The 16,510-nt window shown below is 38.8% G+C and overlaps 1 protein-coding gene across 11 annotated transcripts in view; it reads left to right on the top strand.

Annotated features, from left to right (window-relative positions):
• The window catches only part of Tenm3 (teneurin transmembrane protein 3), a 1,243,671-nt gene that overhangs the window by 839,856 nt on the left and 387,305 nt on the right, over positions 1-16,510 (top strand). For 10 of the 11 annotated variants that reach the window (XM_051182422.1, XM_051182421.1, XM_051182419.1 and 7 more), the window contains one exon: positions 4,380-4,658. The exons of the other annotated variant lie outside the window; for it this stretch is intronic. In XM_051182422.1, coding sequence (XP_051038379.1) covers positions 4,380-4,658 — 279 coding nt within the window. The remainder of the gene's footprint in view (positions 1-4,379; positions 4,659-16,510) is intronic. 11 annotated transcript variants of the gene reach the window in all.

The following is a 16,510-nucleotide window of genomic DNA, read 5'->3' as shown; positions in this document are numbered from 1 at the left end:
CTGAGACATCTCACACCCATGTTTGAACTTGAAAAAAATAAATTATGGTATTCAGTGAACCAAGTCAATCACAGAAGAACACATACTGTAGGGTCGTCTCCGAAATATCTCAAATCAGCATCTGTACAGATGGAAGTTGATTAGTGGTTACCACGAGCTAAGAAGGGAGGATGCTAGCAGAAAATGAGAGGTGCCTGATAATTATGGGGTCCTTTATGGGGATAGTAAAAGCATTCAAAAGTTGATTGTGATCATAGTTGCAGAAATCTGTGAATCTCCTAAAATGTGTTGAATTGTGCACAATGCATGCATTGGGACTTCCCCAGAGCTGCTTGCTATGTCGCCCAATTGGCTGACAGCTTATCTATCAGGCAAGAAGCCCCGAATTCAGGCCTCATCACCATCCAGTACTCAGTGATGTTGCACATCTGTAATGTCATCATTTGGGAAGAGTGGAGACAGGAGGTCAAAGTTCCAGATCGCCCCGGTTATGAAACTATGATTACCTAGGCTGTCGATACACTGTTTCAAAACACACTCACAGCAAAGTGCATATACACACACACACACCAAAAATAAAATCAGTCATGCAGACATATATATATATATATATGTGTGTGTGTGTGTGTGTATATATATATATATATATATAGAGAGAGAGAGAGAGAGAGAGAGAGAGAGCGCATCACTTGTTCCACTTGTCCTCTTACATATTCTTTTTAGTGTCATTCTTAGGAAAGTCTGTCCCAGCTCTGACTAAGTTCTAGGTACTTCAGAAAATAAAAAGACAGGCTGTGTAGCTAGCCCAATTTCCTGATTCCCCTCACTTGTTTAAGACATAGTGCTATGCTGCATGTTCCAAGTGTTTGTTCTTAAACCATCCTGTCTACTTTGTCACATATCCCAATTCTTTTTTTTTTTTTTAAGTATAAGCTTATTTTAAAGTGATGCACCTGCCTTGGCTATATTTATTCAATTTTTCCTCTATAGATTTTTCAGTTTATGAGTATCATAAAACAGAATTGGCTAATCTAATCCAAGCTAACGCTGCATTTTAATCACAGTATATTCCGCCCTCAGGTATCCTTTGTTCTTGCTACAATTTATTGCTTTGGTCCTGTTTCAAATTATAATGGGAAGATCTGCTATTGGCCCTGATGACCAAAGTTAACACAATTCAAAGTGCAGCAGATTTAAAAAAAAAACTTTTTTTTTTTTTTTTTGCCAATTTAGACAGTTAATATAAAGACTGTGAAAGGCAAAAGATTAGTTAAATTAAAGACGTTAGACCCTACTGTGAAGAACACAAGGCTAGTAAGTCTTCGTTACACAGCTGAAGTTTGTTCTACACATCCATCTCCCAGGTGCTTATCCCTACTGCAACTGTTTTTGGTGGCTTCTTATGCATCTATTGCTCTGTATTGCCCCAAGCCCTTCCTTTAGATAAAGCCAGCTCAACCCTACTGTTCTAGCTCTTTCGACTCTGCCAGCTGTCTCTTCTCCCAGGCAGGGATAGTTCTTCTCTCCATCTCCTCTATATTTCTAAAACTGCCTGTGGTTGTTATTATTACTATTACTATTATTATTATTATTATTATTATTATTATTATTATTATTATTATTAAAAATAGCCTATCTTACAAACATCACTAGGTCATGGGGAATAATTTGATAGACTAATTACTCTGGCTTAATGATTAGTTCTCCCCACGGGTAATCACACTCAAGCAGAAGCTCCTAAAAGTCAGGACAGCCCAACCAAAGGGAAGAATCTATTGCGGTTAGAACTCAAAATGCAGAAGCAGTTCTTTGGTGAGGCATTTTGTGGCGACAGCAGACTACCTACACAAACATCAGCTTTGTTGGTGACCTGACTATTGGCGAATGATCTCAAAGGCAATCTTTACATTATAGGTCTCTCTGTGATTATTATGTTTGCCAACGTATTTAAGGGATTTTTTCACATTTACATAAACCATCTCCCCCACTCCTTTTTAGTGCTGTGTATCTATCTTGCCCCTCACACGTGTTAAGCAAGTGCCCCACCACCGAGTACATCACCAGCCCAGAACCGTCAAGTCGCAAACACTCAGACAGATGTAAAACCTGGTAGGAAAGAGATCTCAGCAGAACTTGTGGGTGGCTTTAACCTAGATATATCTGAAGTCAAGCTCAGTGTCCTTCTGGAAACAAAAATAAGCTTTCCCAGTCAGTGGAAGAGATCTAGCAGCGGTTTCTGCTATTGTATTTGCCCTAAAGAGATTTGAGTTCTTGGGAGTTACTGACTGCAAATGGTCAAATAATTCTGGAGTTTGGGTTGTATGTATTTGTTTCATGAGGATAACGTGTGGGATATTTAGCTGCAAAGTGAGCTATGTTTACATATCCAGAGAGCAATTAAGGACTACAGCTTTCTGCTTTCTTTCTGTGTAGATTTATATTAGGATGGAAGCAGGGTGAAAGTCATTAACTTAGAAAATGTCTCAAGTTATAGTTCAGGAAGTAGAAAATTCTGCTTGTTGTTGGTTTTTTTTTTTCCCATCCTATAATATAGACATTTCCCAGGATAGGAGAGAGTTTCAGAGGATGCAACAGTATATTTTTTTCCTTGACTCTAAATATTATTTGCATTCCAATTTGAAAAATCTTTATGTTTGATGGCAACACTTAAGTGTTTTAGAGCTCTTGGTCTGCTTTAAAAGTGACCAGTAAATGGCAATAAGAAAATTCTTCCTAGCTTATCCATTTACTCTCCACATGCTGCTCTCAACCTTGTTTTCACTGATTTTCAGTGAAACCATCGAATTCTTTACAAACATGGACAACACTATGTTACGCCATGAGTGTGCCTTCCTTCACCCTGGCTTGGAGAAGCACTTTCCTTTTTTCCTCCCTTTTTTCTTTTCATTTTTTTCTTACATGCTGATTGGACTCCAGTGCTTATTCACATCTCTCTGATAAGCACAGTTTGATTTCTAGCTAATTGTAGCAGCAATTTTCATTATTTATGAGTGTCATTGTCAGAATCCATTTGGAAGTCTGACTGTGATAAAGCTGATTCCAACTTCCGATATGACCACAGCAATAAAACAATTAACCACACTAGTTTAAATGTGCTGGGCCTGGAGGGGGCTAATATCTTTACAACCAAATATTTACTGTATTGTGTCTTATGTTTGATTTATTTCCTAGAAGATTCAAGATGCCATTTTATCACAAATAATTTATAACACCCTTTCTTAGAGATATAATGGAGGTTTCTCATAACAGCAAATTAACTTTAAAATATTCATGTAAATCCATAAGATGGAAGTGGGAAAATTAAGACCATGAGTCATATAAATACTTAATATTCATAAAAGATTTGGTAAAGAAGCTGTGTTTAAATCAGATTTTTCATACTACTCTTGTATATGTATACTTGATTCTGGAGATGTCAACATTTGGGGCCCTCTCATACAGGCAAGACATGCCTTATATAGGTATTCCACAATCAAACATGTTTCAAATTCTCCTTATCCACAGTGTCATAAAATGCTGAGATTTCAAAAAACAAACACAAGATAGGAAGAGTCATTAATACTCGTAGTCTTTCTGAGGTGTCACCTGATTTAAACACTTTTGCTTTAAGTGATTGCAGTGTCATGAGTTTTATTATGCTCGATTTATTAGTAAAGGTTTGCAGAGTTCACAGCCATTTATTTTCAGGGAACCTGGTTGTATCATTAATTTCTAAAAACATATCACTCCCACTTTCTTTTTAGAGTGTACTGTACTTAAAAAACTTGGTTCACTTTGGCCAATGCAGGTGTTTCCAGGTGTTTCTTAAAGCAAAACATCTAGAAAAATAGATATACAATGCATGGTGCTAATTTTCAAGGTATTACACTACTGAGTGTTCAGGCACAAACACATATATACACACATACATACATGCATGCATACACATAAAAATGACCAAATTTTTTTTCACCCAAAGAAGTAACATGTAAGTGTGGGGGGAAGAAGGGGGATCCCATAGTTAGGACCAAACCCAGGACACATGTCCATTTCTACTGCTTCACAATTTGTGAAGACAAACTCTACCATCAGAAACTAGTTCTTCCCTCTGTGGTGCTTTTGGGTTTAAGATGACAAAAGGGATCTGAGCTAAAGCCTGTAGGCAGCCTAGTGGGCCTCCTGCCTTCCCGTAATTACACCCACTTGACCATATGCCATGCAAAGCTGATGCAAACACCTGGTGCTGATAGCAGGGGAAAGGTTGGACAATTGAGTATTTCTTTCAGGGAAGTTTTCTTTTTTTGAAAGAAAAATAAAAGGAAACTAAAACACAGGGATCATATACTCACTAGTTGTTATCTCTCTTTCCCCCTAATTAGGACAGAATTTTACCCTAAGGCAGTTAGGAGTGTGTGAATCCGCAACTCGAAGAGGAGTGGCATTCTGTGCGGAAATGGGGCTCCCTCACAGAGGCTACTCCATCAGTGCAGGGTCAGATGCTGATACGGAAAACGAAGCAGTGATGTCCCCAGAGCATGCCATGAGACTTTGGGGCAGGGGGGTCAAATCAGGCCGCAGTTCCTGCCTGTCAAGCCGGTCCAACTCAGCCCTCACCCTGACAGACACAGAGCACGAGAACAAGTCGGACAGTGAGAGTGGTAAGTTGCATTGCTTACTTTACTATGTTGGGATTTAGTGCTTCTGTGTTCTGGTTGACCGTGATTCATGTTTTCCTTCCATGCTTTCTCTTTCTTTTCTTCTCTTCTTGTGTTAATGTGGTAGATCCCAAGAAATACTGTGAGTAGTGTGGGGACTTTTCTCCTGGTGTGCGGTGGGATCAATATTTGATGTCAAATATTAAATTCTGCAAACGCTCAATGGTGTGTTACATACAGTTTTTAAAAGCAGCTTGTGTACAGCAGTGGGGGAAAGAAAAGATTAAGGCTGACTTATATCGGATCATGTCACCTGTTAACTTCTGTGGAATAGGAAAACAGTGTTGGTAAAGTTTACCCTGGAGCCAGCTTGCATTCAAAGATGTCTTTGTAGATTCCTCTTGAAGATATCTCAAAGAAGTTGCAGAATCTTAGAATGGGTGAGTGAGCACACAGAATAGTTTATTAACACGGCTCAAGTGATTGAAGAACAAATTTGATCATGCTCTAAACTTACTAGCTTATGAGAGCAATTGAAATCTTGGTAAAGAGTGGGGATGTGGCCTTTGATGTCTTTGGGAACTGGATTACTGTGCAATTAAGTCCACAAAGAAAAATTGGATTTAAGGATGTCTAAACAGCAGCTTTGCATGGTCTAAAAAAAAATGTCATTATAAATTACTGGTACTTAAGTCCAACTGCCAGTGTGGGGAAGTAATATAAAAATTTTTATATGCAATACTAAATTGAAAAGGAAATTTCATTTTTAAGTCAGCACTGCTCCTAAGAAGAATTGGAACATTGACACCAACACAGAGACAATAAAAGAGAAATCTCTTCCTCAGTTTTTAATATTAGGAATTTGCTTCTCCTTCAGTCTGTTATTAATGCGATGTCTATCCTATGCATCAGACAGCAAAGAGAAAATTAAACCAGAAGAAATGCAGGACATTTGAAAAGAAAGATGATTGTTTATTAATAATATTTCACCTTTATTATTTATTGAGCAATTTTGTCAGCTTTGTAATGTAACAGGAAGCAGATCTATGCTTGGTTTTCAGTTTCTGCTAAGATATAGTATGACTTGAGAAGTTTAATTCAAATCATTTGAAACAATTTATTTTTATGTAGAATCCTCTAATGCATTAAACCAAAGTCAAGATAAATTACCAACAGGCACTCAGTATCTTCATGTTGGAAGTATGAGTCCTCCATTGAGTCTGACTTTATTACAACACCCCCAATAGGAAAGAAGGAAGATTCTTTTTCACAAAATGAGTTTTAGAATCCTGTTGCCAAACTTTCCCCCAGCTAGTCCATTTGCATCAGTATAGTCTGTGTTTATATCAATTCTCATAGTGGATTCAGAAATCACAGACCTTAAATACTTACAATTTGAAATAAATATTGCTTCTTCATGCACTTCACATGATACTCCTTGAGCAATTAAAGATGTATGCTGAGATGTTACATTTAGCCTCTTTATTTTCATAATTACACAAAAACATTACATAAAAGAATGTAGGTAATACATTTGATCCTATAATCTGTACCATAAACCATCCATACCTCTAATGTTTTACATTGAGCAACTTGCCTTTTTCACTCCAAATCTTTGTAGCATAACTTTATTTTATATTGCATTGGTTTTATTATTTTTAATTATGTATTGTGGCATATCTGCAAACATGTGCTGTGCCATTCCCTCTTTGGCAAACTTTGTAAACTTTAGTTCTTAGTTTGCCATTTCGAAGAGGTTGTGAAGACAAGAGATACAGTGTGTGAGTTCCTCACACAGTACCCATCTGCCTTTGCAACAGTCTTGTTAACCAGAGGGGAACGGGTTTGCCTGGCATGCTCACAGACCATGTGCTTAAAAAGAAGGACAACAAGGAAAGTTGGGTCTTTCATTTCGTCCAGTGGCAGTTAGGAAATGACATCTAAAGTCTTGCTGTGAAACTCTGGACATTTGGCAACATTTGGTCTGAGTAAACGGGTCAGCTAAGAGTAGAGAAGAAAGTGTCAAAGGCAATGTTTTCTAAGTTAAGCAGTGGTGACATGAACTTGTGTTGACTCTTTCCTCAAGATTTGGTTATGGTTGCTTTTTAAACAACATTTTGGTGGTCTGAGACTCCTCAATGAGGTCCCATTGAAGAAGGAAACAAGAGGAAATGAATTGATGTTATCGTCATGAAACCTGGCCATTTCATGTGTTTCTTATGTGTATCTATAAGAATACTTCAGATTCATTTATTTGTTCTGCAACTTCAATAGTTACTCAGAAGGAGCAAAACATCATTCATTAAGTACATTTATGTCTAAGGAAGAACAGTTATCTGAGGTATATAGTAGTCCTTAGAATCATGGGTTGTAAAATCAAGTAAGAGCAATGAAGACTTTTTCCCTGGTGAAAAAAAAAAAAAAACCAAAACCAAAAAAAAAAAAAAAAAAAACCTACGCTTATTTTTATGCTTATTTTTCTTCCTTGTCTAGTTTAAGGTAAGAATTAAAATTTGTAATCATATGCAGGTCATTTGATTTTTTATTATTTTATTTCTTGTGTGTGGATGCTTTCCATGCATGTGAGTTAGTGAATCACATGTTTGTACCTGGCACCTCTGGGGGACAGAAGAGGGCATCGTTGGATTCCCTGGAACTGGACTTGCAGACAATTGTGAGTTCCTGTGTGGGTGTGGGAATCAAACCTGGGCCCTCTGGAAGAGCAGCCAGTGTCCATAGCCACAGAGCCATCTCTCCTGCCCTAGACAAGTCCTCTTAATACCTTCATACGCAATATCCCCAAAACTATATTTTTATTTTCATTACTACTTTTAGTCAAATATTTCTAACCTAAAATTTCAAAAACAATTCAGTTCTGCTCTCCCTGGATGTTTAAATGTACTCTTTTACAGAATACTGAACTTGCCCTTTCACTGACTCCTCCGTTATACATTATTTAATTTTATTCATTTTTGAATTGGCTTTAGCTGTCAAATGAAGTCCTTAGTGTGTGTGTGTGTGTGTGTGTGTGTGTGTGTGTGTGTGTGCGTGCGCGCGTGTGCGCGCGCGCATGTGTTTGTTTGTATGTGTAATATTCTACAATACAAAGATGAGAACATGGAAGACTTATGTGAAGTAATTTGTCAGAATGACACCACCTGGGGACCAAGACAGGGCTTGAGTTTTCATTGAGTTTAATGTGGGAGAGTTTGCACTGCCTGTTTCCATCACTGGAGATACTGTGAAGGAGGCTGATTCTCTAGGAAAAGATGTCTGTACAGCTATGTTTGACGTTCTAGTATAACTTCAGAGAAAAGTCTAGTCTCTAAAGGGGAGCATATTTTATTTATTTGCTGGCAAAGACGTCACTGGTTCACATTAAGAGATGCTAGAGCTACTGAGACACTGATGGGACTTTGATGGCTGGAGCATCCTTTGAGAGTACAAGACCATAGGACAGTGCCACATATCTCACTGTTAGAAGAGACTGCAGAGATTCAAAATAAATGAGTATGTGGTGTGGTGTTTGTGTGTGTGTGTGTGTGTGTGTGTGTGTGTGTGTGTGTGTGTGTGTGTGTGTGCTTTCCTTTTTCTAAACTAACTTTTCATCAGCTGGGGCAATTTGTAATTCCAAAGAGTTTGGAGGGGACAAAAAAAATCCTTTTTTTGTCCATATGGTACTTCACATGGAATTCCAAGTTTGGAACATGGGAGAAGTCCTTTCTTAACATAACTGGTCTCTGTGGTTGCAATCCTTGTTATATGTCAATTGCCTTGAAAACTGGCACACACTGGATGGTGGTGATTCGTGACCCACCTATTACCAGGCACTCCAGGAAGAAAGCCCTTGAAAGGCTATGAAACAAATGTGATGGGTACCCCAAATCAAAGGTAAAATTACCCGTGGTTTCTGGATCGTTTTAGGCTTCTTTTCTTTCTCTGATGTGTGCCCTGACCAAATGCTTCCCTAATCTGATCTTGATTCTGAATATATATCTAAATGTCAAGAATAAAGGATTTTGCAGTGTTTTCAAAACAACTATCTTTATGCCTCAAAAATGGTCTCATGTACATCATTTCACAGCCTTGGCAGCAGGCCCTGAATTTAGTCTTAGTTGGCTAGCGGTGTGATGTGGTGGAGGCTGCCTGAGGGAATACCCCAGCCATCAGGGTTCAGATCTCTTCACATCTGCCCCCAATCCTTTTCCACTGTTGTCCATGTCACGAAGTCCCAATGCTATATACCCTGTCTGCTGCTTGGTCAGCTAAACTGCCAATGGTTTGTTGGGGGCATCCCTAGTCTCACTTTTTCTTGTCCTGTTCCTCTCTTAGTGTTCCTGGGAGGACGGGTGATCTTTGATGGAAGGATGATCTTCAATATGAGGCTGCCCAGGGGGAGTTATCCCTACTTTCCACCTCATCATGATTCAGAGCCTAGAGAATCTTCATGGGAGGTTTCTTATTGGCCCCTGGTCCTCCCAGTTCTGGGAACTGGGGCAAGTCACTTGACTTTGTGTTATGTTGTCTACCTGGGTAAATTGAAGTAATAGCAAGCAGTACATGGCTCACTGGGATAATATTAGGTGTAACTGTATTTATATTATGTTCAGAACAGGACTTGGCTATAAGTGAGAGTTTGCTGCTATTTTTATTTATAAAGATGAAAAATAATATCCTTGATTGATGACGAGAATTAAATGAAATGAGCAATATCAAGTATCTGCCTAGCTTTGGTCCTCTCCTCCCTGCTTCCAATCCATCTCTCGCTTATTCTCCCATGTATACAGTAGTCTAGTGTGCATAGGGTCTGGTAAGAGAAAGGAAGACAAGACTCAAGGTCTCCTCTGATGATTTACATAGTCTTTAATTTCTGTCACCACTTACTGACTCTCTTATTTTCCTTGGAAACCCCACATCCTTTTCAATTTACTGTAATTAAATGAATTGCATTGAATGGCGCTGATAATTAGTCTGATGGCTATAGACTTCAAAGATTTCAGCCTTGTTCCTTCCCCTCCTGGCCAAAGGAAATTTCAAAAGTAGTGATCCCCTCAAAGGCGTGTTACTTAGACAGTCAATTAAAAGACTGTTTAAGTGATGCTCATCAGTTCACACAATAAAATAAATCATTCCCATAAGACTTTATTTCTCACCTGGTGTCTTGGCAAGGCACCCCTTGCAGGACCCTACTAGAAGCCACACTAATTGTGTGTGATACTAAAGTATTAAGAGCTAATTGGACTCACAATGAGGGTATAACTTTAAAGCAGTATCTTTTCTTTTATGTAGAAGATACCTGCTTTGCACAGATAAAAAGTACATTTCAAGGAACCAGTTTTACTTGTCCTTTGAAATGGGTATTTTAAAAGTCAACCTTCTGTCTGGAAAGAGAAAGTCTAAAAGTTGAGTTACTGTACTTTAACATGAAAAATGGGTGTGCCCCTTAAACCGATTTAAAAAGCATTATTATGATTCTGTTTATATCGGTCTCTTGATAGAGAATTTGAGCTACTTTGCAATTTTAATTACCATTTCTGGCCAAATAGCTTCTCCAGAAACATAGGTAGAGCAATTTCCTCTCCTTCTAGCAACTGTGTATAGGTAAGAGAGAGGAAATAGAAGGGCCAATACGCCATTATCTTACCAATTAAATTTTATAAGCTTTTGAGAGAAACTGCTAGCCGCATTGCAGTAGCCTGTGATGTCCCCAGCCTGTGATGCCATGAGTGACACAGATGCTCTTGCGCAAAGGGAATAAAGTATTTGGATTTTTCTGAAGATAATTCAAAAGCAGATGCAGGTTTTCTTCACCAGCCTGACTTCATTCCTCAGTCTTTACCCACAAGCATCCTTTGGAAAGAAAATTGGTTGTGAGAATTAAGATGGAATTCCCTTGCTGCATGAAATAGACGCTATTTTCCCTGTTATTTTAATTGTATGAGATTCTGTTACATATACTAAGTTATAACTTGACTGCAAATTCCATTAGGGGCTCTCTTCTGCAATGTAGTGGTCAATTCTGGCATGTTCTACTATTGCAAATTCTATTTTGTGTTTTATGTCAGTGCTCTAGTATGACACAAACAGCTAACAGAGTATGCTGTTAATCATACTAAATCAAGCTCAGAGTTAGGATGCTGCTTTGCCAAGTAGAGTCAAATTGTTTCCAATGCATGAAATAATTGAATTTCCTGGGTGTGTATACATTTATAATTTCAATTGCAACATGCCAGGCTCTGCCTAAGAGCTATCATTTTCATTTAAGAATGAATGTTCTCACTTCATGGTTGGGTTTTAGTCATTCTTGAAAACAAAAGTATTGATTTAATTAAAATTTAGATATATGCCAGGTGTTGTGGTACACAACTTTAATCCAAGTACTTTGGAGGCAGAGGCAGGAGGATCTCTAATGTGTGCATGCAAACACACACACACAGGAATTACAAAGGCATTATAATCGCTGCTACTTAAATATTTGCTTACATGTTCCCATCCTATAGAGATTTTCAGGAAACTATTTTGGGATTCATTGATAGATCTTGTCATTTCTGTTGAACCCATTTTACATTCTACATGGTTTTGTTTTAAAAAAAATTGTATAGGAGATAAGCTCCTTGTCTTTACATTCAGAACCTTCTTAAGGTGGCAGAGTTAAAAATCAAAGTGAAGCACACTAAGCACATATTAAAACTGATGATGTATGCTATTTTGATTTTTGAATGCATTTTTTGATATCCTTGAGAAATCCCAGTGGTAGCAGTGAAATTGTTTTAATTAATGAATTCAGCAGCAGTGAATGCTGAATCAGGTTTATGGGTATAATTATCACTGAAATAGAAAAAATAAATGTTAGCGTCATAGAACCTTGGTTTATTTGCCATTTTGAGTGTAGTCAAGTGTTTAAAGAGCAACTAACTACTTTTCTGTATGCTATTTAAAGAATAATCTTCTCAAGGCGAGGCATAGTAATTCTTTTTATTAATATCACAGACATGCAGTGTTCTATGTGAAAATCTTGTACGTTATTTGGTGATGAGTCTAGATGAGCTAGATTTACTATATTGTGATTTTCTTAAATGCATTGGTTGACTTGAGATGGTTTCTCTGTAATGAGTAGTCTGTACATAAAATAAATGTAATAAGCATTTGAATGCACATCAAAATAGATGCAAATTCATATACACTCAAGAAAGGAGCAATTAAGAATGTCTGATGACTGTTACCTTGACTATAAATATTATTATTTTGAGTCACACAGAAACTGCAAATTGAATTAAGTCTAGATGTGACTTATTGATTCTATTTCTTATTTAGCGGCTACATCTTCATTCAATGAATAATAAATACTGACTGTCATACCAAGTGTTGGAAAAGCAAAAGTGAGTAATATGTAGTTCTTGACCTCTAGAAGCTCCCTGCCTAGTTAGACAAATAAGCATGTAGACACATAATTGGATTTTAATATGGTAAGTGTTGGGACAACAGAATATGCAACGCAAATGTCAGCACAGAATAAATGGTTGCCAGGAAGGATAGGAGCAGGGGAGGAGAGACCATTTCATAAAGAATGGGCAAGTGGTATCAGAACATAGCTTGTGAGTCCAAGCCAGACAAAACGGTGAAGGAAATGAGTGCTGGCTAGTATTACATACTCTTGACACCAACTAGAGTCAATTTGGAAGAGAGAACCCAATTGAAAAACTACTCCCACCAGATTGGCCTGTGAGCAAGCCTTTGGTACATTTATTTGCCTGGTGATGGATGTGGGAGGGCCCAGATCACGGTGGTTTTTGCCACCCCTGGACTGGTGATCCTGAGTGCTATAGGAAAGCAGGCTGGGCAAGCCATGAGGAGCAAACCAGTAAGAAGCACTCTTCCATGACCTCTGCATCAGCTTCCACTTTCAAATCCCTGCCCTATGTGAGTTCCTACCCTGACTTCCTTCCATGATAGACTATGATGTGGAACTTTAGTTGAAATCAACCCATTCCTCCCCAACTTGCTTTTGGTCATGGTGTTTTATTGCAGTAATAGAAACACAATTAAGACATGTGGAATCTGTAAGGACTATTCCTAAAGTTACAAGTTGCTTGATGTCTGTAGTGGTTTGAATGAAAATTGCCTGCACAGGCTCAGAAGTTTGAATATGTGGTCCCCAGTTAGTGGCACTATTGGTGTAGGCTTATGAGGTATGCTCTTATTAGAGGAAATATATCATTGAGACAGGGTGAGGGGAGGGCAGCCTTTGAGGTTTCAAAGCCATATGCCATTGGCCATTTGCTCTCTCTGCCCCCTGTTCATGGTTCAAGATGTTAGCTCTTGGCTTCTAGCTCCAGCCATCACATCTCCACTCTGCTGTAATGGACAGTTATCCCTCTGGAACCGTAAACCCAAATAAACCCATTCCATAAGCTGTCTTGGTTGTAGTATTTATTACAGCAATAGAAAAGTAACTAATACTGTGCCTGTGACATGTGAGAGCTGAGATGGTACCTGTAGCCTCAGAACATGGAAAGAGTTTCTTCATGGAATATATACTTTGTTCTCTAGATGATAAAGCAAGTCTGAGGGACTTTGATTATAAGGTTACTATTCACATTTGTACATTTTATAGACTACTTTGCAGACAGCATAGAAGGTGAACCATCTTTTCCATGAAAGAGGTAAATGACCTTGTACACTTTGATACCTCTCACCTAATTTCTGAACCTGAAAAAGAACTTGCTACTGCAAGAATAAATAATGGAGTTTGAGGCTGCTGTGTGTCAGATGAGATTTGTCCCCCTGATGTTCTGGAAACTTCTTCCTGAGGTTTCAATGTTGGGAAATGGAAGATGGCTGGGTCACTGAACCCTTGTTATAAAGAAGGCTAACTTCTTCCTTCTTCTTCTCCTCCTCCTCCTCCTCCTCCTCCTCCTCCTTCTTCTTCTTCCTTTACCCCCTCCTCCTCTTCTACTTCTTTGTTAGTTCTAGCTCTCCTCGTACTGGGTTACTATAGTATACAGTAATGTGCTTCCATTTACCCTTCCTCTGTGAACTTCTGTATGTTAGGTCATGGTCAGGAGGGCCATGGTCACAAGTGCACTCATGCTGCTGCCCAGTGTTGGACTTTGGACCTTCAAAACTGTCTGATAAAGAACCTCAAACCTGCTTGTGTATAGAGTACCTGGTAGCAGATATTTGCATATAAGCAAAAGTCTAATATAGAAGCCAAGCAGGGAAATCAATGACCTGACTATATAGTATTCAAGTCATCAAAGACATGACATGACATAAAAATGAAGTCCGAGAACCAGGCAGGAAAGAAGACTTTTTTAATCAAAAGAATCAACAGTTCTTGCTTGGGGGAAGGGGGATATTTTAAAAGGCACTCATGATGTCAACTAGGTTGCCACATACCTATAAACTAGCTTATAGGAAGAGGTGGCAGGAGGATTACAAGTTTGAGGCCACCGTGAGCTACATTATGAGAATCTGACAACAAACAAAAGTTGCAGTGTGTGTGTGTGTGTGTGTGTGTGTGTGTGTGTGTGTGTGTGTGTAATATGACTATATTCTCTAGTGTAGGATGTTGGGAATGATGTTTTAATCTCAATCGGGTGTTACAGTGTATTGTTTGTGATGAAATTAGTCATTTCAGGGACACATTGAATTTGAGATTTTCATGGAATAGTAACATTTAGCAACCTACTAAGCAAATATATATTCCTATATAATGTGTATATTCATGTACATGTAAATAAATGTAAATCTATAATTCAGATAGAATTTAACATTTACAAAGAGCCAGAGAAACAATTAAACTTTTGCTTGAAAACAAATAGACTGCACAAGAGTCCCAAAGCTTGAACATTGGGTTCCCCAATATTCAATTCGAGAATATAGAAGGATCAATGAAAGAAGTCAAGAGGGATTGTGCTTAAATATGGCTTGATTTCAGGGACTGTCCCTTAAAATTAAAACATAATTACATAAATTTATGTTTTGTTAAGTATTCATTTTGTTTTTGAGAAACAGTGTTCAAAAAGTGTGCATAAAACCATCTAGGAGTAGTGGCTTACACCTGTAATCCCAGAATCGGGGATTATACTGTGGCTTAAAGGGGAAAAAAGCAAAAAATATAATTTCCAGAGTGGGGATATGATCCACAGACTCATAAACATATAGTAGTCAGCCACAGTTAGTGCCAAAAATAGCCTTTTGGTGGGAGGGGAAGAGCCAGGCTGCTGTCAAATTGTAGAGGTTGTGAACTTAACCAAGTTTCGCCCATGTTCGAACAAACAGAGCTCGATTTAGCAAGTAGGGGGAAGCTGGGCTGGCATCTTCTGGGGGATCCCCCCAGGTCCCCACATCCTGTAACATTTCAGCCTTTTGCAAGGAAAGGAAAGGAAAGGAGAAGCTAGCTAGTTACCAAACCATCAAATAATCCAATTAAAAAGTGGGGTACAGAACTAAATGGAGAATTCTCAATAGAGGAATCCAAAATGGCTGAAAGACACTTAAGAAAGTGCTCAGCATCCTTAGTCATCAGGGAAATGCAAATCAAAACAATTCTGAAATACCATCTTACACCTTTCAAAATGGCTAAAATCAAAAACACCAATGACAGTTATATTGGAGAGAATGTGGAGAAGGGTACACTCCTCCACTGCTGGTGGGAGTACAAACTCTTACAGCAGTTCCTCAGGAAAATGGGACTCAGTCTACCTCAAGATCTGGTAATTCCACTCTTAGGCATATACCCAAAAGGTGCACATTCATACAACAAGGACATCTGTTCAACTATGTTCACAGCAGCATTGTATGTAATAGCCAGAACCTGGAAGCAACCCAAATGCCCCTCAACTGAAGAGTGGATGAAAAAAAATGTGGTACATTCACATGGCAAGGAGGGGAAGCTGGGCTGGCTTCACATTCACAATGGAGTACTACTCAGTAGAAAAAACAATGGAATCTTGAAATTCATAGGCAAATGGATGGAACTAGAAGAAACCATCCTGAGTGAGGTAACCCAGTCACAAAAAGACAAACATGGCATGCATTCACTCTTATATGTATAGTTTTTAGACATAGAGCAAAGGATTACCAGCCTACAATCCACACTGCCAGAAAATCTAGGAAACAAGAAGGACCCTAAGAGAGACATACATGGTCCCCTGGGAAAGGTGAAAGGGACAAGATCTCTTAATCAAATTGGGAGCATGGGGAGAGGAGATGGAGTTAGGACGAAGAGGAGGGAAGAGGTGGGCATGAGGGAGCAAGAAGATTGAGTCAGGGAAAGAATAGAGGAGAACAAGAAAAGAGATACCGTAATAGAGGGAGCTATTATAGGTTTTAGGAGAAATCTGGCACTAGGGAAATATCCAGAGAGCTACAAGGATGACCCCAACAATCTAAGCAATAGTGGAGAGGCTACTTTAAATGCCCTTCCCTGATAATGAGATTGATGAGTACCTTATATGCCATCCTAGAGCCTTCATCTAGTAACTGATGGAAGCAGAAGCAGACACCCACAGCTAAACACTGAGCTGAACTCCTGGAATCCAGTTACAGAGAGGGAGGAGTGATGAGCAAAGGGGTTAAGACCAGGGTGGAGAAAACCACAGAAACAGCTGACCTGAACAAGTGGGAGCTCAAGAACCCCAGTCTGATAGCTGGGAACCAGCATAGGACCCGCCTATACCCCCGAACATGGGTGTTAGTTAGCAGGACTGAGCAGTCTATGGAGCCTCTGATAGTGGATCAGTATTTATCCCTAGTATATGAATGGACTTTGGAAGCCTATTCCACATAGAGGGATACTACCTCAACCTAGACACATGGGAGAGGGGCTAGTCCCTACTCCAAATGATATG

This window comes from Phodopus roborovskii, unplaced genomic scaffold (genome assembly GCF_943737965.1).
Source record: "Phodopus roborovskii unplaced genomic scaffold, PHOROB, whole genome shotgun sequence".
Taxonomy (NCBI): domain Eukaryota; kingdom Metazoa; phylum Chordata; class Mammalia; order Rodentia; family Cricetidae; genus Phodopus; species Phodopus roborovskii.
Note: the sequence above shows the minus strand (reverse complement) of the source record. Positions and strands in the feature narration are given on the sequence as shown.